At 40.1% G+C, this 24,516-nt stretch overlaps 1 protein-coding gene across 1 annotated transcript in view; it reads right to left on the reverse strand.

Annotated features, from left to right (window-relative positions):
• Nucleotides 1-23,956, reverse strand: part of itgb5 (integrin, beta 5) — a 34,018-nt gene extending 10,062 nt beyond the window's left edge. Inside the window, exons 1-10 of the mRNA XM_030786013.1 lie at nt 23,891-23,956; nt 23,588-23,673; nt 23,096-23,303; nt 22,651-22,900; nt 21,473-21,641; nt 19,962-20,123; nt 18,534-18,629; nt 18,299-18,388; nt 17,002-17,136; nt 11,272-11,701 (exon numbers count right to left, since the gene is read on the reverse strand). Of these exons, the coding sequence (XP_030641873.1) occupies nt 11,272-11,701; nt 17,002-17,136; nt 18,299-18,388; nt 18,534-18,629; nt 19,962-20,123; nt 21,473-21,641; nt 22,651-22,900; nt 23,096-23,303; nt 23,588-23,659 (1,612 nt within the window). The 5' untranslated portion in view covers nt 23,660-23,673; nt 23,891-23,956. The remainder of the gene's footprint in view (nt 1-11,271; nt 11,702-17,001; nt 17,137-18,298; nt 18,389-18,533; nt 18,630-19,961; nt 20,124-21,472; nt 21,642-22,650; nt 22,901-23,095; nt 23,304-23,587; nt 23,674-23,890) is intronic.
• Nucleotides 23,957-24,516: the final 560 nt, after the last annotated feature.

A 24,516-nucleotide genomic window follows, 5' to 3' on the forward strand; every position in this document is an offset into this window, starting at 1 on the left:
TCCTCTCACAGAGCTGTGAAAGAAAGGGGGAAACGTCAGGAAAGGAGTGAAGGCCTTTTGTGCTAAAGAGGCCAACAGACAAACCAACACTCAGAAGCAGTGGAGGGACAGCAGTCTATAAAACCTTGTTTAAAAAACACACAAAACTTTAAGCTCCTTTATGATCTGTTTACCAGATACCAGTGAGCACACCATGTTCCTCTAGTAAACCCAGAGAGCGCTATGGACGTATCATTTCACCTACAAAACGGAAGGCCTATTCTCCTGCCACTGGACATCTGAATTCAAAGTGCAGTCGAAGTATGGGTGGAGAGATTGTCATGCTTTTTTATAAACCCAGACAAAGCGAAGTTTGGAAACAAGTATCTTAAAATTCCAAAAAGGGATGGCTAATCGTATAATTGTACAGAGCTATTCTCTGTGTATGGGAAGTCTGTGAAATATTATATTTCATGACAGCTTTGACAGCTAAAACAAAAACCACAAAACCAAATATATCTTATGTTTTGTCTGTATGAGGTTAGAGTATTGGGAAAAAAAAAAAATTGGGGGCAGAGGCTAGTTGCCAAGCAGAATCATAAAGCAATAGTCTGAGTCTTTTAAGTGCATAACGCAGACCGAAGTAAAGATTACAGGCCCCCTCCCCTGCATTATATGATGAATTCAGGTTATGCGCTTGGGAGGGTCTGTGGCTTTTCTGCTTTTCTTCTGGTGGTAACTTGAAATAGATTCTGTTGTGGATACGCAAACAATTTGCTTATGTGCAGACCCTGTTATTTAGGACTCATAAGTCTCTTTGTTTACCGCAGGCTATGGGATCGTTGTTAGGTTCCATGCTTTGTTGTAGGGGGTATCCTGAACCCTCTAAAAAATCTTTCTGCTGACTAAAATCAAGCCACAACAAGGAACACCATGCAAAGGCATGCTCAGATCATTTCTTGTAAGAAGAGCAAAAAAAAAAAAAAAAAAAAGAAGAAAAAAACCAGAAGCCAAATACAAGATTTCTGTCTCAAAAAAAAAAGAAAATTGTCTGCCACATACTTGGAGACAATTCCTTCTTCCCTTCAAAAAGAGAAGCACAAAACTGCTGATATCTGGCAGTTCAACCACAACTTGACATGAGCTTTGCAAGAAATGAGAATAAAAAAAATCAAAAAACACATTCCTCTTGGGGTATTGGCTCCTGCTTCAACTGCTCATGAATCACACAAAGAACGAGATGCTCAAACACTGACTAGTATGTGCACATACATATTAATTCATCCACAATCACCCCCCTCCAAACACACACACACACACACACACTCAAAAAAAAAAAAAAAAAAAAAAAAATTCCTACACTACATAGCTCAGGATTTGTCAGACTGTAATATATATGCATGACAAAGCCTGCAACACATTCTTAACCCTTCAGCAGTGCACAGATCCATACGGCAGGGCACAGTGGCAGCTCCCTCTTCCGTGATATGGAATGCAGAATAGGGATTACAGAGTGAGAGACACAACACTGGGGCCCATTGTGCTGTCTTCCAACGCCCCAAGGTCAAACACAGACATATTTGATGTTTCTACATTGGGAAAAGAGCCAGAAACGGGGAAGAGAGCAGCAATAAAACTCACTCGCTCAATTTGAGAATTAGGAATACAAGATTAATAGTATTGCTCTGAGGTCTGTCCACGTCCTCATCTTACAGAGTAAGAGGGCAAATATAAATATCAGAGTATGAGACTGAGACTGTCTGTACTTGGAAGTTGACTGTATCTATCCAAATGTGCACACATCATCATAATAAAGACATGCAATAAGCAATAAAGGAATTACCCAGGGATTTTCTTATGACAACACATGATACTGAAAAAAAAAAAAAAGGTCGCAGAATTTTATTTAACTAATCATTAGTGATCATTAATTACCAGTGAGTGTCAATGTAATTTTCTGTTAATGTATGCATATCATGTTTTATTCATATAAATGAAAATGGTCAAGAAAGAGAGAGAGAGAGCGAGAGAGAGAGAGAAAGAAAAACTGGACAGGGCTTAGAGAGAAAAGCTCCAGCATAGTTGTCGGTGAGACTCGAACAGAGTGATGCATTCCCTACAAAAACAACAGAACAGAAGTGTTTGTGTGTGGATGTGAGTCTCAGCCAGGCCTTGTCAGCAGTTGCAAGAGGACAGCAACATATCTGCCCACACCAGTGAAGAACGAGACTGCGTCTCTCCCAGCTCTCTGGAAAGAACACAGCAGCTGATCATTACCACAGCACATCAGAATGCTGTGTACCTTTCATGCGGGGGAGAGTATAAGCAGCGAATAAAAAGTAGATAATACAAAAATAGCACTTAGCACACCATAGTGTTGTTGTTGCCAGTTGAGAAGCACAGACATGTCAACATACACCATGTAAGGGCCTATGAAAATTTTCAAAACCTGATTAGTGTCACGTGCAGTTGGGTTTCATGACAATTAAGAAGGTGACTAATATGAAGAAAGACTCGCTTGACTATGACTGGGCTCAGTTTTGTTGTGGTGGAAAAGGAACTGTGATACTCTATATATGGCACCATGAAACAAATTTTATATCAACAGTTCCCAAAATACATGCCATTCCAATATGATGTGTTTAAGATATGTGCTGAGTTTACATGCTCACAAGGATTTATGCTCTCTGATTCCTGACAACAATATTCCAACTTCCCTCTCGAAAAGGGAGTACTCACTCCTCACCAAATAAAAATGGGATGCAAGAATGTAGGCTGGGACAAGCTGCTTCTTGTAGGTTTGCAAGGAAAAAAATCTAGGTTACAGACAAAATACAGGGTTTCTAAGTACTTTAGGTTCAGAAGTTTAGGGGCGCTCTATCGGTGAGGGGGCATAGAACTGAGGATGACTTCAGAACATATCTGTCAGTTGCCAAACTTATAAAGTCAAAACGATCCTCAAATGATTTTCACATGTTTCTCCACTGAAGAAGCACATACCTTCTAAAAGCAAACATTTCAATTCCACACTGACAATTGCACTGTCAAAAGACTGGCCAACGCAGAGAAATTATATTTTACATTGTAAATAAACCAACAATCTTTTTCCCCCTCATGTGACTGCTTCTGGGGCATGTGACTGTCAGGCAATGTAAATTACGGAGCAGAAAAGATAAATACAGCTCTACAGTACACTCGTCTGAGGCATCACCAAAACCCTTCCTGAGAAACAGTGATTTAATCTAAAAACCATAACAAATGCCCTTATTTTCAGTACCAATCACTGTATTCCTAACAGGCACACTGGTAATGAGATACAACCACATGGGACACACTATTGCCATCAAAACAATCACCTATGACTACTCCTCCAACTAAACCCTACTTACTGACCACAGAGTGAACAAAGATTTAGTCTGTGTGAGCTACAGCACTGTTAAAGAGGCCCATTACATGTTTTTCAGTGTAGTCAAACATGTTGTTTTTGTACACTTAAAGGACAAAACAATGACACAGGACAACCCATCAGATTTACAGAAAACAGAATCTCCAACTTTATCCACAATAAACAAAAAAGTACAAACACACTGACACACTCACACACACACACAGTAAATCCAAATTTGTAACATTTACTAAATACCAACAGCCTGTCCATCGTGCTTATGTAAACGTTTAGAAATCCCCCATAATATGACCACAAAGTCTCCCATGACAACTGTTTGCAAACATACAGCTCCCACCATGCAGTGAACTGAACGATGACTTCAACTGTGGCTTCAAAACACAGCTGCTTAATGACACAGAGGTCACAGCAGTTGATGACAGACCTTTGTTTTTTTCTGCCTGATGGTTAGACAGAGTTCAGACTGCTGAGCTGGCATGTTTGTGAATACATGCGAGGGAAACTTGTATATTCTTTTACAAATAACGGGAGAGACCAAGGTACATCATAAACTTTACCAACCACCACATGACCTGAGCTCAAAAGAGTATCATGTTTTGTAAAGCTGCTCACTCCAGACTTTAATTTTACACGGATGAATGAAAAATGTGTTATGATGTACCGTGCCAAAAATCATTTAGTTAAAAAGTCAAGTTGTTACAAACGACAGCTTGCATGGACGATACATTTTAATGGGGTATGTTTAATGTATCTTGAATAGCAGATTCACAAAAACCTTTTTCCTCCATGAGAATAACAGTACTGTAATGGCAAGATCATTAATCGCACTGCATCTGTGCAGAGGACAATACCCTAAAATGATGATCTAAATATACAAATTGAAATGGTATGAGCCGATGATCTGCCTTAAAGAGATTCTAGAATTAATCATGAAATGTGAAATGTGACCTTTCGCTTGTGCTATCGCTCAGAACAAAAGACGTTTTCAATGAGTGTTGATTTTGTGCTTTGGCATCAAGACACACAGACACATGCATGTGCCACCATAGCCTAATAAAAAATAAATAAATCAAAGGGAGTGTGATCAGTCAATCATGGCACTTGATCATGCAATAATCACAGAAAAATAAAACACAGCTGACTAATGCAGTCATTATGCACCAACCAATTCATCCATCGAGGGTGAAGTGCTTTGTACGTGAATAGTTGTGAAAGATGATCTTTATCAAGTCTAGACACAGTCTTAATCCTACTTTCCAGTAGCACAAAAGACTTTGATCAAACATGCTCAACACACCCTGGTACGCTCATAAAGCTTTGTGTTTGGCAGGTCTGTCTAGCTGATCAAGTCAATGGCATCTAGAACCTTCTCTGTTATCCACTCTACCGAGTGAGGCAAAGCTGGAACAGTAGATACATATGAAAAGGTGAACTACTGCCTTTATTGGACACTATCCTACCTCTGAATGCTGCATGAGGAACAAATGAGAGTCAAACATCTGTAAAATAAAAACTACCATTCACCAAATCCATACAGGATCAACATCCTTAGCAAACTATGAACTAAAGACTTCTGCAAATATATGATTCTATGGAATTATCATATGTCCATGCACAAACGCATCAATTATTTCAAACATCTTTGTGCACGATAATTTCTTGCAAAGGATACTAATAAACTCAATTTAATCCATTTAGACCACAAGGCCACAAATTAAGCATAAACAGATTAAATTTTGGATCTGACATCTACCCTCCAGAATTTAATTTCTCTGGGGAGTCCAAACAGTGAAGCTGGTAAAATCCCTTTGCTTTTGTTCTGTTCTTGTATGATCATTTTTCCCCTCTAGAAAACCATAGGGGAAGCAGAAATGATACATCATACAGCTGCAAAGACTGGCAGGTAGGATCCTCTGCCCACTGACCTAATACGTACACCCAAGTTTTGGGCCATAACTAATGAATCCTGGAGCTTACAGAACCCCCCCCCCCCCTTAAATTCATATTGAATACTGAAAGCAAGGTGACAATGACTGTGTTGTGGACTTCCCCACATTATCAATTTTTGGGTGAAACCTACTTTCACAAACTAGTCCCAGACCATTTGCCTGATCTTCCCCAAAGATTTTGGTTTGGGTCTCAAGAGTCTCAAACTACAGAACTGTCAAAACATGTTAAACCTATAGCTGCCAGACATCAGTCAGATGTGATGGGAACAGTCTTTTTCAAACAAACAGCTCTAACTCCTGAATGCCTTGGCTGATCCCTGCACAATTTGGTACACGTCTTGTTCAGAACGCAGAGGCTGCACGTAAAATTCTGCAGATTTTGTCAAGAAAATGCCTGGAACGCCACGACAGTTCAAGTGAGAATAAAAAAAAAAAATCCGTCCTATGTGTTTGTGTATAGTTACTATAAGACTTGCATTGAGACTACAATATTTCAAGAAAACATGACCCCCAGAAGCCAGTAGACTTTCAGCAGATGTTTGACAGGTTTTCCAATGGTCACTTCACACGAAACTCAGAAAGTATGCAGAACTCTCAACTTGATAACACAACGTAAAATTCTAGTGTCAGTTGGGCATTGGAGCTTTAATAGCATTGTACCACAATTTGAACAAGTGTATCTGTGGCTATGTTTAATGTATCTTGTACCAGTGAATGCAACCCGTGTTTGTGGTAAACTCTTTGATTTTACTGCATTTAGAATTATTTATGAAACCTACCTTGATTAAATAGTCATAGACAGTTTGCCCAACTGTCTTCAAAATAGGCTTAAAAGAATGACTGGAGTCTGAGCATCATTAATCAAACACCGATGAATTTTCTGTACTGCATCATACACCAATCAAAAGATGTGGGTGTGGCCTTTTGGATCAACACCACTATGTGTCATGAATGCATTTTGCCATTGTCAAATACACATGATACACATATTCTGTCCCTGCCTAAAAACCAGCATGCAAAATTTGTTGTCTCTTAGTAACTAGGTCAGCGCTATAATAAAGAAAGTGGATAAATCTTAATCGGATTTCCCAGTGTGTTTGACATTTTGCATTACTAAATCACCATGTTCTCCAACAGACCAAATATTTTATCACAAAAAAAAAAAAAAATATCAGACCTCTCTAGATGTGTTCTTCATTAAGAATTAAAGCCACTAAGTGTATTCTTCTTGACCAGTTTAGAATCTCCCTGATAAGTTACATCCAGATATTTTAACTTAATTCAGTACATCTTGCCAAGTTACCACGACACGTCCCCTTCAGATAATTCTAACTTTTCAAAGTGTATTTCAGTATCATAGTTTTCCCCTTATTGATGGGAGGCATTTTTGCGGTGCATGAGAATACATGCCATTTATAAGTCAAAAAACCAAAACATCAAAGACATTTATTCCTGTAATCTCAGTAAACTGACAGGGAATTTCCCCTAACAGTGGAAATACACTTTACCGCTCCAAAAGGGATGGGTCCCACAAAACTACATCCGCCAGCAAGTGTGCTGATGGTCTGACCATCAGACAAAGAGCTTAAAAGAAAGCTTTGACCTCTTTTCTGTGACACACTCTGGTGAACATTTCAGACGGCTTTCTTGTAGGCACGCCCAACACACGACGCGGCCCATAAAAATCATCCAGATGGCTAACACCAGCCTGCAGCACTTACACCTGCCGAGTTATGGGGAGCCGAAGGATTCTCAGTGTCCAAAAAAATAACAGTAGTGGAGGTCTACAAGAAGATTAGGTTGGGGCATCACATCATATTTGGAATGAACATGCCACCTGGACTCCCCCTGAACCGGCTGTATTCTGAAAGTTGAAATGATTCAAAGTATATTGAACATGGTGTCTCATCCATTTTAATTACATTGCTTTAAATATTTTAGGACTTGAATCTAAGAGCCAGACCTGCATGTAAGGAAAAGACATTAGTACTTTTCCTGGGGCAGGTTCAAAAGACACCCTGTGGTTTCCTGAAAGCTATTGGTAGCTAGGTGTGAAAGTCAGAATTAAACTGAGATGGGGGAGGATGTTGAAGAGAATAAAAATAGACTGGTGTCAAAGCTGGGAACAGAGTCATAGCAGAATTACAGACATGACTTACTGCACGCTACTCCCTCTGCCATGCTCTAACCCAAACCAGATTTTGGCCTAATTACAGCATATATCTGGCATTCGATGATCAACACTCACATTTGCATGACAGCATCGATACAACGCGATCCTGTTATCCAAATAAAAGTCTCAAATCCATGTAAAATGGTACTTTCATTGACATACGGACCAACTGTATGTCCTGTCTTTGTGTAATTACACTGTCCCGCTGGCGGATTGAAAAGCTGTGAGAGATCAGTAGACTGAAGTAGAAGGCTATAATGACGCCATGTCTGCAAAAAAGGCGAACTTTGCCTTTAATTGGTACACTAGACTAAAATAATAATCCTTTCTCCATATCACTTCCAACAGGCACTATTTTCTAATTATTTTAAGAAGCTCTGTACTGCATGACTACAGCGTTTAGAAATGCAGGCTTTGAAAACTAGAAATCATGAACCATCCTCGTACAGATGTCTACTCCAGCATGATTCTCCACTATTTTAGCAAAGCAACCTACTGCAAACACTGCTGCAGTGAGGTATTCACTTTCACAAGTAAAGTACCTCTGAGGCCTGACGAAAAAAAAAAAAAAGATCATTCTTCATGTGAGCAAAAAATCCCCGTTTATTACATTTATCCTCTATCCACTGCAACAATGACAGAGGATTTACGGGAAAAGAGTTCCGAAAAATTGACATGTCTGAAAAACAAAGTTGCTCTATTTCTGGCTCTCAGTGCTATTGAGCAGTTGGGGTGCTAGGCACACCAAATCAGCCACAGATGTGTTACAAAGTACAACAAAGTTGAGGTTTACAGGGGCCCCCATCAAAAGGCAGTCTATAGTTTTAACACACTCGCATAATCTCACACATCTTGACATACTGAATCAGTGGACAAAGACACACCAAAGGGCACCTGCACACACACTAGTATGCCCATTTGCAACAATTATATGTGAACTACACTTTGAAGAGGTGAATTTAAAGAGTACTGGAGAATTCCCTGTCACACAGACTTCAGACTTTGTCGGGAGAAAAAAAGCTTCAGCACTTTGAACATAACTGCAGCCATAACATCAGTTATAATTACACACACGTACACACGCGCGCACACACACACACACACACACACACACACACACACAGAAACTGCAAAAGAAAACAGTGTGAAGGGGTTTAAATCTCTCCTCTGTCTTAACCTGCATATCCACCGTTCATATTCACAACTGACTCTACATATCAGCACATACACAAATAAGCATACTGAGTAATTAGAGACAGTCTCGTTCAAACGGTCAGCTGATCCGCGGCATAAACAGCACACTCCGCCCTCCGCCCTGCCAGTCTGCTAACTTTAGAAACTGATTGATGTTCTCTGAGGGGTCAGAAAGTCTAGCATCTAAGCTGTTATCTATGTCTGTGGTACAGGGTTAGCCCGCCCCATAAGGAACCATCCTAGATTCTCCCCAGGAAATATATATCATGACCACTCAAGTTTGTTACAACCCGGCCAAAAGACCTGACAGAGACGTCTGAATGATAGGGCGCAGGTTTAAACACTAAGGAGCTGCCCGCGATAACATATCAAAGCAGATATACTGACCATTCTAAATCCAGCATGGGCCGGGGAAGAAACTGGAGTAAATGTCCTCTCCTGATCAAGAACGTAGTATTCAAAGAAAGGATACTTCCTAAAACTTCAACAGACCTTAAACAGTTTAACTAATGCCTTAATCTGACCTTAAACAGAGAAACTGACGCATGGAAACACTATGTGACTATTCTATTATCTTTGTGTTGAATTGGTTTATGCACAAACAATGGGAATTCAGTGATGGGTCCAGAGGTTAACTATGCAGCACACAGTGGCTTGGCTGACATATCCCAGTGTCTGCACACAATCACACAGTGGATGAGAAATAGCAGGGCGTGGTCTACAGCACACCCTAACACTGATAAGTGCCTGTGTCTACATGTGCATGTGTGCTCTTGTGTGTGTGTGTGTGTGTGTAAAAATATAACTAAAAAAAATGTGATTAAAGGCAAAGGAACTAAGCCTTTTGAAGTTAAAAACAAACAAGTATCAGACAAACTGAAGCCTGTGTTTCCTTTCAAAAAACAAACAAGAATTATTTGGCTTTTAGACAAAAACACATAGATTTAACAGTTCATATGACTGCAAGCATATGTCTGTTTGGCAGCAAAACTATTTCGTCGAGAGTTTTTGAAGTGACACAATAGCATTGTGAAAACAAGCCCCAAGCCCCCCACCCCCTCCCCAAACAACTATCTTCCATTGACTATTCGAGAGTCAATCACCTTGCAGGAAATCTGGGAGAAATACGGCAGGCACACTCAGTAATCAGATTAGCCAGGAGGAAGTGGAGGATCCTGTTTGTGTTTTTGACTCATGTTGAACAATCCAAAAAGTGAAAGGAATGTTCAGAATAAACTGGCAACTACATCTAAAATTGATAAAAGAAGAAAATTGAAATCAATCCAAAATCTCGACTCAACAGCGACCGAACAAGCTGTTCTCATCAGAGTATGACCAAATACTATGGGCACTGTTTATAAGGCATTTAATAGGAGCACTCAACCAAGGCAAATTCTCTCCATTAACGGCTGTGGGTTTTTAGAAACTGGTATCTGGGAGTGTTTACTGTACTTGTCACAATTAACACACCATGGAAGAGAGGTGGGAAAGAGTACAATCAGTCAGAGTCATTAAGAACTGATTACAGCCACAATGGGGAAAGCAGAGTGGGACATGATGAACTCTGTAAACGTTTAATTAATTTTCCTTCAGTCAGCAGCTCTGTAGAACCCTGCCAGCAGCCCTCTCCCTAACAAAATGTTGATTATATGATGCCCTGGACATTCTTGCTGACAAAACAAAAACACGGACCTTTATTAGTGAAAGAGAAGCAAATTAAAAAAAAAAGCAAAAAAAAAAAAAGAAAGAAAGAAAAAAAAGCAAAAAAAAAAAAAAAAGCTACAAAGCTCTCAGTGTGACTGAAAGGAGGCGGATGTTGTAAGTGGAGAGGGATCGGTTTGCCTGACCCAACATTCAGTAGGTCTGAACTTGAAGATCTGGCAGTGCTACAGACCAGCCTGTTTGGTATGTAGTGTACTGGCAGCTAACAGAGCCATTCCTGAGCCCCGAGCGCTGGAAACTAGGGCATGGTCCTTGCTGGATACTCAAGATGGATGAAGTGGCATTTTAGCATTGACAGAGAGCATGCATGTTTAATCCATACGGTATCTTAATGGACGATGATGAACTGGGAGCTGAAGTGACAAATGGATGCAAAGACGCACTGCTGGCAAATGGGTTCTCTGAGAATGCAGTTTCTGCCTCCAGAATTCAAATCAAACGCGTCGAAGGCGATATACAAATAACATCTGTTGGGAGGCAGACATTTGCTCCAAGTCATGTCTTTGGGACACAAGCCAAGTTGGAGCAGGTGAGCAATCTAGCTACAATAAAAAGGATCCCTGCAAGTGCAGTCTAGCCCTGAGAATGTCCACATCCCCTTACAGACTGAAAAACTGTACATATCCCAAACATCTTGACATAACACTCCCCCAGGGTCGTACACTGTATCCTCATAAAAAACAGCAAATCAAAGAGTAATACACGCTCAATTAAACATAATCGTATAACTACGATGCAAATTGGTAAATGCACCAGTGGAAATAAAATGATTTTGCACCTGCTAAACAGTATCGCTAACATCGGCGCTTTTACCATCGGTCTAAAGAATATGTTTAATGTCTTCTCACCTGAACAAAGGATGCCCTTGTGCCGAGCACAGGAGAAGTCATCACATTCACAGAAGCTGCCGTAGATCTTGCCAAACTCAGACTCGTAGCAGAGACACTGGTTGCAGCTGCACTCTCCACGGCCACTGCACACCTGTTTGCCCTCGGCCTCACGGCACGCGCTCATATACGAGCTTGCCGTGTCGCCCTCCTGGCATTCGCACCGGGCACCTAGATACCCAGGCTCACAATGGCATGTGCCACAGGAGTACGTTCCAACTGAGCTGCAGCGACTGCTGTTGGCCCGTGTGTGCGTTGTGCATTTACAAGAGCAGCTGTAGTCCACAGAAACTTCCAGAAGGTCTTTGAAGCCCACCGGCTTGATGGTGAAACTCCTCTGTGTGCCTGGAGCAGGACAGCTTCGTGCCTCGACGGTCACATTAAAGGAAACCTGGAATAAAGGAAATCATAATCCTCTTTAAAAAAAAAAAAAAAAAAAAGAAAAAAGACGAGATATTTCATGGATTTATGCAAATGCTTTCCGGAACATCACAAAAGGATGGGTTTAAGAAATAAACTGGGAGTTAAAAATAACTCAGAGCCTAAACACAAGCAGTCTTTAGTAAAGAAAGAATTAGGTTGACACCATTCACGCAAGGACATATCCGTGCTTCAAAAATGTTTAAATATTACGCGTGGCAGTAAATTAAGGGTTTGCTGGTGGGTATTATCGTTACCGTCTGAACTCTGTGTGACTCAGACTTTACATGTTTGACCTTATCCATTTATGCTATGAAGGATAAGAGGATCAGCTCCAACTGATGTTGTTCTCATTCAAGATTAATCACACACATTTGAAACAGCTCACATATTTGAGGCGTAGGGCCACCACCCATTTAATCGCTCTGAGGAAGGAAGTCCTGACATGAGATGAGTGACCCAGCCATTGCTTGTCTCAACTTGATTTGCAGTTAAGATGTTCACAGGCCATTTCTACTGCAACAGTTCTTTGTTCAATGGGATGTTTTGATATCTTGCAGTATATATCAGTGTCACAGTTTACGCCATTTTAAGTCTGCAGCACAACAAAACATCTCCTTTGGATTCCACCAATACTTAGAGGTCCAGTTTAGCGGTATGTATAAGAGGGTGGCCTGGAAAAGCCTTCAGCACTGTGATGTACGTGACCTTCGCTGAGTACAGCCAGGGCTGTGACTGCAGAAAATCAACGATAAAATGATAAAAGATAAAAGTATGAAAGAACATTGGAACACTCAAGGTAAACAAAGTAAAGCAGGGGTCACGTGTGGATACCATCATAAAATCCATTTCAGTTATGCTGTTGGGGGGGGGGGGGACCCCCACACGTATGACCATGAAGTCTGGCTGCCTTCAGATTCACTTAACCCGACAGTGAAGACAAATTCCACGTGGTGAATGTCTGAAACTTTGATGTGGTGTTTCACCACAGCCCAGACCCAAAGACCCAAAGGCCCACAGCCTTCATTTTGAACCTCAAGTGAAGCACTGCACACAGTGGTCATATTGATATTGGCAGGCTACACACGGGGCTCTGGTGTACATTTAAGGGGTACTGAGAGCAGGCACTATGTCACTTTAAATGTTAGCTTTTCTTCCTGTTGTCCATGAAGCTTTTATGAACAAGAGCTCTAACCCAGATAAGAATGTCTATGTTTGTTCTGGGGGAGGGGAAAATCCTGTTGAGAAAAAGGCTGGTAAAAACCTTACACTGATAAGTTCTTCTCTGAGCAAAAAGAGGATTGTCAAACAAAATATCTAACTTACATCTGACCTGCGGTAAAAATGATTTATTTATTATTTTAAAAGATGATTTTCACATGTTCGGTGGTGTGGTCAACCAAAACAGTGTGAAAATATTGAAGAAGCAGCTTTTAGCTGCAGCTTCAATAGGAAAATTCTCTCACCTGCAGAGTAACCTAATAAAAAGCCTAAGTTACATCTAGTTCCTCATTCGGACTGCTAAGCTGTATCCATTCAAACTCATTTGCCTACCTACAAACACTCACTAATGCTGTCTAGTGTCACACTGGCCAGATACCACGCCCCTACCATCAATACACATGCACAAGGGTCAACTCCTGATCGGATCATTATGCTTAACTTTGCCGCTCTGTGTCTGTGCCGTGATGTAAAGGACTACACAGACATAAATTGGGAAACTCCTGATGTAACACAAGACTGACAGGAGAGGAAAGGAAGCGAGGGACACAGAATGCCACTCCAACGGCATGCTCTTAACGAGGTAATGAGGGGCTGAATTGGATTACAAGGACATGTGAATCACGAGGGCTCCAATGTGGGTTAATGAAGTGACCAGAAGAGGTCAGAGTGAATGAGAGGGAGAGGACCAACATGGCTAGAAGAACAGAGAGTAGCTGGATACAGGAAGAGAAACCGCTGCATGTTGAGCATGTGAGTGTGAGAAAAGCCTGAAGTGCAAACTACTGAAACTGAAATTGTTGGACTGCGTGCATAAGACACACGAACTACAGGTTCATCCACTCTGTTGAGCTTACTGTTGACGTCTAGTGTACAATTACATTATTGTTAATATCATTATATTAATATTTTAATATTTTTTTTATATATATATTTTTTATTAATAGTTGTTTTTATGGTGTCAAACAACCGTAGGTCACACTTAGGGGACTCCTTTCACCAGCAGAGCAGTGGCAGTTAAACACGGTGTTTATGCGTTCCTACGTTTTAAGCAAATGTAAATGTAAACATGTAAAGTGTAAGTCATAAGTTGTTCAAGTGGGCTCTCGTAGCTACTTTTATACACTGATAGTCAGGTTAGCTAGATGAATTTAACAGGATGCGGAGGTGGTTTTCTCCAAGTTACTATATAAAAATGACATTGCTGGTGTCGGCACACCTCGTTTAACGCTCTTGTCAGACTTTCCCTTCTGGGGAAAAGTATCATTCTATGATCAATAAAGTTGATTAATTAAATTAATGAGAAATTATATGAAAATGCCCATCTCTGAGAAATGAATAGAAATGGACAAAAATAGTTATTATCTCTTTAAAAAAAAAAAAAAAAGGAATTGATGTAATTTATTTCATGTGTTCTGGTTTCCCTCAAAGATTACAGAACAGAATACACTGTTGAGGGAATGGGACTGAGAGGAAGCAGGTTCTGAGATCCGAGGGGCATCTCCTCAGCCAAAAAGGAGAGATGAATGAATGGAGACTTGTCCAGAGGACAGCAGCTGTTCTAAGACTGTGTGATAATCCAGAGAGAAAGTTTTAATATGAGTAATAAAATAAAACTGGTACCCAGTAACCAGTAGCCAAACCAAAATCTCAAATATTACACACCGTCATAGGCACCGCCTGTGTTGCTGTGTTTTCAATGGCTATTCATACTGAAATGACTGGCTTAATTCTACAGCGTTCAGGGAAACTGAAGATTTTTGACACTGCTTAGATGTAAGCAAAGTTGTCATCCAGAAATAAATAGCTAAACACATTGAAACATACGCACCTAAAATGTGATTACTGCAACTTTGGTAAATGTTTTATTGAAATGGTAACACACAAAGTATTTAAGATGACCGAAGACTATATGATATATCATCACTGCACAACAAACGTACCCACCACGAAAAAGCAAAGCATCCTGGAAGGAGACGGACCAAAACAACACTGGATTAGACCAAGGTATTATGTATGGATCTATTTAGCACTAGGGAACTATTTAGTAGTCACAGGAGCACCGAAGCTTAGTGCTATGAGACGGAACGAGGCTTAACTTTAGAATCTGGACCAGCTCCTGTGTTACCAAAGCTCTTGTTCTTTTCACAACCCTCTGATTGCAGAGAGTAGTCTCTGCTTTTGTCCAAGCCCATTGAAATGCACAGGCAGCCCGCTCACAGACACAGCTGAGGGCCACTGAGTGACACACCGGGGCTTCTGCCCTAGTCGTGTCTTGTTTTACGGAGTGTAGATTGGCACTTGGGCACTGTGTGATAAATTCCCTCGAGGAAAACACACTCAAAAAAAAAAGAAAAAAGAATAAGAGCTAAACCTTTTACACTGTTGGGGCAAGAACGGGCTTCTGCATTCATTCCAGCAATTCAGGCCACCATCCCTCCCCCCCTGCCCCCCGCCCCCCCCCCCCGCCCCCCCCCGCCCCCTGCATGCTGAACCATCACTACATTCAATTGGGCAAAAAAAAAGAGAAAAGAATGGGAGAGGGGACACTGTGGAGATTTGGGGATGAATCACATAGGGTCAGATCACTGCATGGTGGCGTGTACAAAGTAGCCTCCTGGTGACATTTCAATAGCTCCTGCACAAATCCTTAATGCAGCATACTCAGGGGAATCTTTAGATATGAGAAGGATGAGAAACGTGTTACATGTTAATGTGTTGTTACCTGATTTAATTAGGAGGATAACATTCAACACATTAAAAGGAGCATGCATCACCAGGAATGCAGTAACCACGGGCACTCATTGAATAGTGAATAATGTATTTTCATGACATCCGACTAGACTTGCTGCAAGTGGTAACAACAGTAACTTTAAACTGAATTAACAACATTCTGAGACTACCCAACTACCCAGGGACTTAACCAGACTCTTATACTTAATATAGCAACCTCTAGAAGGCCAGTGACTCAGAGCCCATTGCTTTCATTCCAATCTAATGAAACTCCCAAAAGGAAAATGAGATCGTGCTTTTCCAGGACATCTTAAAGAGCAAGGCTACAGTGCCAGGTACCATATACGCTGTGATATGTACCATTATTCTGTGTGCAAAAAAGGTCAAAAGTAGCCATACATGCTATTAAAAACCAAATGGTGCGAATACCTTTCAGCCAAAAGGACACAGTGTTACACTGAGCACACTGGAAAACCACAGCATTGTTGGCTTTTGTTTGTCCGTTCTTGGTTTGTGTGCAAAAACGACTAGCTTGGATTTCATCTGGTTTCACAGTCCAGACGTGTGTCCAATAGCTTTGTCTCAAAGGCTCTGAATGTGGACATAACTGATTTTTTTGTTACTTGTAACAGACTTTAGCGTTTTTTTAATGTTCAATCAAATTTCTCTAAAATGGATTAAATTTGACTGTTTCTGGTTTCAGATAAAGATAAAAAAAACTGAACTAATTTACATGATCAACAGAGTTTGTAAGATGAAAGTGGCAAAAACACATGTTAGCTTAAAGGTCATAAAAAAAAAAAAAGCTCTTATACAAACACATTCTTCGTGTCCTTAAGTGAACCTTCCTTTGAGTTCTCCATTGAGCTGCCATCTGGAACACCCTATAGCTTAATCCAAGTCCTCATTGCATCGTACACAATTACAGAAGCATTTTTCAAAGAACCGGAATTTAATTTAATCAAATAGGGCCACCACATTTAAGAAGTTGAAAAGGTCATAACTTTTTGCAGTCCCTCAGTGAGAATGTGATATCTCTCGTTCCCTGCGCTAAAGCAAGGACATTCAGCTATCTGCCTCACCGCAGATTCTAATAAACTCTTGGAGACGATCATGTTACAGCTTTCAGGTGGAAGAATGCAACAACACCTACTTCACTCACTCTTTTGTCCAACAGCATTGCTTCTTTTGCCAAGAATCGTGAAAACATGCACATAAGAAGTGGAGATACAGCACATATGAGGCACCTGCATCTACAACCTTAAACAATACAAAGCACACAACAAAACAGACCCTCAATGAGCAAATTTTACTCACAGTGTCCCCTATCTTGAGATCTGCACATTTGCGAAGGCCAGGGAGGGGCTGGCCATCTTGGCAGGTAGCAGTGAATGCCAGGTTAAGATCCTCAGGATGGTCCCACACCGTCAGTTCCACTTTAGACCTGATGTTCTACAAATACAGAGAATACAGAGATGAACTGAGGTCATCACTCTTGTTAAGCATCTCTTTCCACGGTTCAGCCAGACCATATTAAAAATGCTAAAGTTTCAATTGGATATTAGTAGAAAATGATATTGAAATTTTCTAAACTGTGCCCATAATCGGATGACCAAGAGCAGCTCATTTTTTAATATTTCATTTGCAGCCGAGTGGTCTATGGTTTGAATTGAGAGTAGAGAGTTTTTATTAGAGGGGTTTGAAATGAGGGATTTTAATTTCTCTCATGCTACTCATTCAGAATTTTACAATGGCATCTACCACAAACAACAAAATTAGATTTTATGACGCCTGTTTATGAACCCAGTAGAGAGAGAAAGAAGGAGTATGCAAAAGAAAAGTAGCAGATTTGTCCAGTTTGTTTCATCCAATCCCCTAATCCTACAAATTCTATAGGACAAAGTGTGGATGTGTCGTGTGTGAATGTCTGTACATGAGTGGATGCAGGAGTATATGAGGGAGAAAGAAAAGTCATGTCATTTACCATTGATTTGACATTTCATTTATACATTACTTGTTTTCTAGAGTTCTTTAGTATGCTCCGTTTTCTAGTAGCAAAGTAAAAACACTCCAAAATGACTTGAAAACCACAACTGTTCTTCCCAGTAGGAAAAATCAAAATATCAACTGAATAACATTTAGGTACTGTTTGCCAAACCCTGGAAACTTCATGTTCCAAATCTAAAAAAAAAAAAAGAGGTCGGAATTTTTTCCTAGCTCGGAAATTAATTCAAAAGGGGGTTATTCAAAAGGCGGCATAATATCTAAACTAGCTATTTTTATATGACTTTGTCTCCAAGTTCAGGTTCAGGTAAAACCTCACTCTGCCAAAGCAGAGCCCTTGCTTTTTTGCTACCACCTGGAGTAAACATATGCACTTGAATGAGCTGCTGTGATCCACACCCCAGCAAGTTATATTACAGTTCCTGATGCACACTCTCACCCTGAAAGGGCCCACAGTATGAAAGAACAGTCTTGGACTAGTAGTTTGTTTTTGCTTGCACACCAGCAGGAAAGGCAGGCCTAAAATCAACACATCACATACTCTCAGCCTTGTTATGAGTAGAAAAGAAGTCTCAGTATGAACAACAGAGTTTAAATGTAGTTAACTTACATTGTAGGCATTGACAATAAGTTGTATTATATTTTTGGAGTCCTGGTCCAATATTTCCACTGTAGTTCCAGGAATCAACGCTGTAAAGTTCTAAAAAATAATAATAATAATAATAATAATAATCATCAAGAAAAAGACCATCGACACAAGAAATAGCAAAAATGTCTCTCAAAACACATGTAATACCAACCAAAATGACAGGGAGATAACTATAAATAGGTCATTCCAGAAATACCTTATAAATAACATAGTGCCTTTTGGCCACTGCAAAGATGAGGAAAATGTTGTTTTCAGCCAGCTTTTCTCCAAGGAGGGCCAGAGAAGGATAGTCCTGCAGACAAGAATACATGCATCCATATGTAAGTGTGCTTACTACTGCCACTCCTCTGGGAGCAGCCCACTCTGTCTCTGCGGATGTTTGTGAAGGAAGTCATTGCTCTCCAGATTCCCATGTACTGTTTATATGACTGTTCTCAGCCATTTCCTCTTAATCCGGTCAAAAGCGTTGAGTCTATCCCCGAGGCCAACGTGGGCTTCGAAGGAGGGGGTTGTAATAGGTACAAACCCAACTGTAGTAAAGTTCTTAAATTTGGGATACATCTACATCACCTCAACAAGCAAATAACCTAGGAATGTTAGTCATATTACTGTATCTCTACAACAATATAAAAATCAGTATTAATATTAATTCAGTAATGTTAAGTGTCAAACTTACTTAAGAAAATCTAAATCTGAAAAATAATGCTTTATAAGTGCATTCACGTTCTAAAACAATCACCTGTCTCATACTCAAAAAAAAAAAAAAGGTTAGGCCCGAGTGTTTAACCTTTCTAAAGCTGTTTGACTAAGTCTAAACTGGAATTTTCCAAGAGCATATGGATTCTCTTAAAACAGTTCATTTTGATTTAAGTCTAGATCAGCGATGCACTGAACGGTCCTTATTAAGCGTTCCAACTGCATGTGATTGATCTACTGTGAATCTCCATTTTGTTTCAAAACAGACTGTGAGCAGGATTAGTTTTGTTTGTTGCATTTCCAGTTCAACAGTCAACTTCACAATGGGGTGCCTTTCAGAGAATCCTGTGCTCGCCAAATCCAGAACACAAAAGATCTGCATTTCATGTCAGTGTCTATGGTCAACAGGCATACATCATTCCTTTTGAGGGATTTTCTCCAGAATAGAACATATCATAATACAATCACAGGATGTGTCATGGGAAGTTGCAGAGAGTAGTCCATGAGTTTAACAGTTAAGGGTGAAAGAATCTAAATTAATTTTGCAGTTACAAAACACATGTCACTAAGTTTTATTGCATTTGCATCTTTCTGTTGCGCTATGCTGAAATCAATAAGATGCACTCTTCATCATGTTTGCACAATGAAAAATACTCATCAACACGTTTTTAGTTCCTCCGCATAAATGAGTCATCTGTGAGCTGGCAATAACATTTCTTTGTGTCTTACACCAAACAAGTTCTATGTCAAGGCAGAGAGTTAGTTATGGTTCTTAAATGAACTTTCAAAACAAAAAAAAAGACCACCAGCATTTGTGGCTGTGAGTAGATGAGGAGGACAGGCATTAAGTAAACTTCTATTAAAGCCACACTGAGCCTATGCAATGGAATGGAATAAGATGCAAAGTATGACAAATGGCCATTCTCACCATCTTGGTAGAGGCACTGTACTCATTATTGTCATTCAGGTGGCACATTCCATCGTGGGGATGAACAAGTCCTCCCAGCTTTCCATCCAAGGCCAAGTGGGGAACATCATCTGTGGCAAACACCAGCAAGTGATAGGCCTCCTTTCTCCAACCAATCCTTTTCTGCAGACACAGAGATCAAGAGTATAGTATTATTTTCCCCCCCCCGTTTCTCTTTTTATCTTTTCTGCCGCCCAACAAACCACATTTTCCACTTTAAATGCTCAGCAATTTGCATATTTAAAGTTTGCAATTTGTACGGGACTTCACTGCAAAAGAAACAACTAACGGACATACAGAATGTCTAAAAAAGGAAAAAAAAAAACCTCCCTGAATTATTTGTCAGTAGAGAAGTCATGATGAGAATGCGAAAATACAAATGTTAGTAAAACCTTTTTTGAGCACTGTACTGTACTTTTTTTGTATTTTATTTTTTGTGCATTTTTTCTTGTTAATGTTGTAACAAACAGTTAATTTTGGCATGTAAAATATTTTGTAAATGCCTTCATGTGATTTATTCTGCTTTTTATTAATGGTTAAATATTTGGAGCTTGCTGTATACATACAAACAAGCATAAACTCTAGGATATGATGTCTCACGGATATAATGCAGCTGTGATTCTAAAAGAAATAATTTTACGTTTCTCATGCATCCCTATATTTCTTTGGGGGAAATGGCTGAATAAAGGAATGATCCCAGAGTTGCAATTGACACCAAGAGTAAAACAACAGCTAATTTAGTCAGACGACCGTTATCGAATGGAAACAGAGGAGGAAAAAAAAAACCTCACAGGACGGACATTACTCACACCGTCTTGACTAATAGAAAAGCGCTAAACAAATGTGACCTTTCACCGAGCAGAGGCCTGAAGAAAGCCTTTTATACAGCAACTCGCACTTCAACAAACAATGAACAGAGGGGCTAATTCTTTCCATGCCACAGAACATCATCAGGTCACTCTGAACTTTTACACGTTATGTAGCTACATATGGTCAATTTCTGTCCAACTCGTATTAGTTTTAAATTTTTAACATTCAGAAGCTGTGATTTAACACTCATGAATTCTTCCAACACTTTATCAAAACAAAATCTAGAAATAGAGGAAGAGAAAGGTTGCTTTGCTGATACAGACATCTGCAGAAACAAAGACACAGAATTAGTCATTACTTCTTTGTGCTGTATGTATAGTGCTACACCAGTATCTACAGTGCTGTGGCTAGAGCTCCAGTGCCAACCTTGGTGCAAGTACAATCCTATTCCTGTGAAAGCGGATTTATGACTAGAGTGAAACAAAAATACTTTCTTAAACAAGTCAAAATCTTAGTCTGGCATATTAACAGATCTTCCTAATTCATGCTTTGAGCTTTGTTAATCTCACTTACTGACCAACTCTGTGGCATTCGGTATTCACTGATAACCAAAGGACCAACAAAACAAAGCAAATATCAAATTAGACCATTTGACAACTTACATTGCAAACGGCAGCCTGAAGGATGGCATCAAACCCGCCCTCTGGTGCATCCCTGTTGCGGGAGACCATCTGTTTTTGCACTTCTTCATTAAAACGGTCAACCTTGTCAGTCAGAGAGAGGAGGTGGCGAAAACCAAAACTGGGAACACATTTTGGAAACAGCTTGTACCTGCATGAAACAGTGAAAAGAAACAAACAAAAAAGAACAGTTAATTTATTTCAGCCTTATAAAATCTACACCATATGTTCTCAAAGTGTTTTTTGAACATGTCATAGACACCAAATAGGGAGCTTTCTGCTGTAATAACTTTGATGTTTATTCACATGTATGTGTTTAAGAGGTGAAATATGATATTCATTTATCTCCATTCCAGTGTTGCAATTCTGTTCGAAACAATCACCCTATAAGTGAGGAATTTCTGTTTATTTGTATTGGGTATTGGAAAGAAGAGGACTGAGAGACTCTGCCTTGTCCCTTTAATGTGTTCCAGCATTAGGGCAATCACTAACACGCAGGAGTTGGGGCATAACCTACTTGGGCATTGATGCGTGATGGCAGTAGGTTGGAGCAATATAATCACTACTCTGAAAGCAAATGAGTGGCACTGCAGCTTTTCAGCCTAACTCTGGCTTACTGTTCTTTCAAACCCCCATTATATTCCTGCTCCAGGATGGCCAAATTTGAGAGGACAGAGTCCAGTCACGTTGCAGACACACAGTGCTCTGCTTTGCCAATCATATGTGATTCCGTTATTCTCTCTTGTGATTACAAATACACACACAAACACACACATATATTCACACACACACACACACACACATATATAAATTAATATATATATATATATTAATCTCTATTAATAAGTCTGATGCTGTCCAATGTGATGTAATTTCCAAGGCAGAAACACCACAATGGTACACAAGTTGAAACTACATGATGCAAAAGCTAACTTCAGATACCTAAAAGGAACAGTTACATTCTCTATGCAACGATTCAGGACATACTTCCCCATTCTCTGACCTTACCGTGACTATCAAAAAAAGTTTTGATTTAACAGAAGTAAAAAAAAGCCCTCGTGTGTAGTTAAACCCCATATAATATTTTCAGAGCTTAAAAAGTGAAAGACACGATAACCAACGAACTGAAAATGAAAATGCCCATTGTCTCTGTCCCTCACCCATTGCAAGGGTTTTCATGGTACTTCGGGGCAGTGTAGGAGAAGGGTGACATGTTCTTGTCCACAAAGGAGCCAAAGCCAAGGCGGAAGTTGCTGGTGAGTTTCTTCATTTCTTCAGCCAGCTTGGTGCCGAGGTTGCGGATGGTATCCAAATCATCCTTCATGGACAAAGAGAGGTCCATCAAGTAGTAGAGATCAACAGGGTAATCCTCCACTGGCCTCACCTGCACCTCAAATGAGGTCTGGTCACCTTGAGTTACAGTAAAGAATTCATTAGTTTTATTTCATTAGTTTGCTCATGTTCACACTTCATGAGGGTGGACTTACTGGACTTGATTTTGTGCTGGATCAAAACAAAATCAGAATTATGCAGAATTTATGCTATACAGATCCTTAGACCAAGCATGTCAGGGCATAAAAGATTAATACCAAAATAAAGGTTTACCAGGCCGGAGGCTGAGTGAGATCTTCTGTGGTTGAATCTGAATGACACTATACTGAGTAGGCCCAGAGTCTTTGGAGCTCAGAGGTTCACTCTTTAAGACTGATGTGCCGCTTCTTGGGTTCTCAATGAATTGAGGGTCACATCCTCTCTTCAGCAAATTTTGACTCAAGTCACATCTTGAAGTGAGTGTCCTAGACCTTCCAAAGTCCTAAATAGAGAAGCATTGTTTACTGTCATTACTACAAATGGTGCAGAGGAAGTAGAGCACTGCTGAGTCAAGATTGTGGGAGGTTGTAGAGACCATGGCCAGAGTGTTTACATTCTCATGTTACATGTTGAGGGCTGACCATTCTTTTCCAGCATGAGAGAAGCAGCTCTGGGTGGACTGCAGTGTCAGAGGGACACCAAAATCAGCATAGCATTAAGAAGAAGGTACCAACATTGCTGTGGCACAGTTTAAAAAAAGCCTTGTGGCATGTAGCACGTGCCTACCTCTTGCGCGCACCAGGCGCAGCTTGGGTGAATGAGCAGACATTCTTCGCAAGACGTGGAACTACCACTCATACAAACATTGAGACCTAGAAACGAAAACAACGTCTACAAATATAAAACTTTACAAAACAAGACTTGACTTGTATATTGCGCCCAGGTTGTTACTTCAGAAAAGTAAAAACTCTACTATACTCTTTGTCATTTGATTCAGCCAATGAAACAATCCCACCTTTACTTTAGAAACCACCGGCGAGTAATTGGATTTCTGAGAGGGACGTAAATAGTCAACAGACATTTTCTCACCTTCGATACTGTGAATAACTATCTCCAGGACTATGAACGTTAGAGCAGAGCGATGCGACAAACACCAAAAATTCCACATTATTCCTTAAAAAGAAACACACTCGTCACTCGTTTTCTGAAGAAGTCGAGGAAGAATCATGAATGCCTCACACGGTCCTCTTGGTCCTCGTAAAGTAATGAGACCATCCCTTTGTCCATATTAACTCCAACAACGGATTACATACTCAAAATAATTTCACGCACTCAAATCAAATATCAGATATCTGTCATCAAACGTGTATTCCGTGAAGCAAGAGCTTTAAGTCATTTGTACTCTCCCGAAGTAATCCACACTGCTTCGAAATTACTACAGAGCTATCATACTGTTGTCCAATGGAAATCCATAGACAGAGCACAGCCTGCGATGTTCTATTGTTAGTTTAGTGAAATGTTCTTGATTCACAGTACTGGCGTCCCTGACTTCATATGCACAAATCAAAGTTGCTGCTCCACATATTTTGCTTTCATACGGCTTTTGTTTATAGCCCTGAAGTTTTGCGCTTCGCTCCCTACGGCTCCATAATCTCCGCCCATTGGCAAATAGGGGGGCCGCGTGTACAAAGTTTAACCATTTCATGACCAATGAC

The sequence above is a fragment of the Chanos chanos genome, chromosome 10, assembly GCF_902362185.1.
Source record: "Chanos chanos chromosome 10, fChaCha1.1, whole genome shotgun sequence".
Lineage (NCBI taxonomy): Eukaryota > Metazoa > Chordata > Actinopteri > Gonorynchiformes > Chanidae > Chanos > Chanos chanos.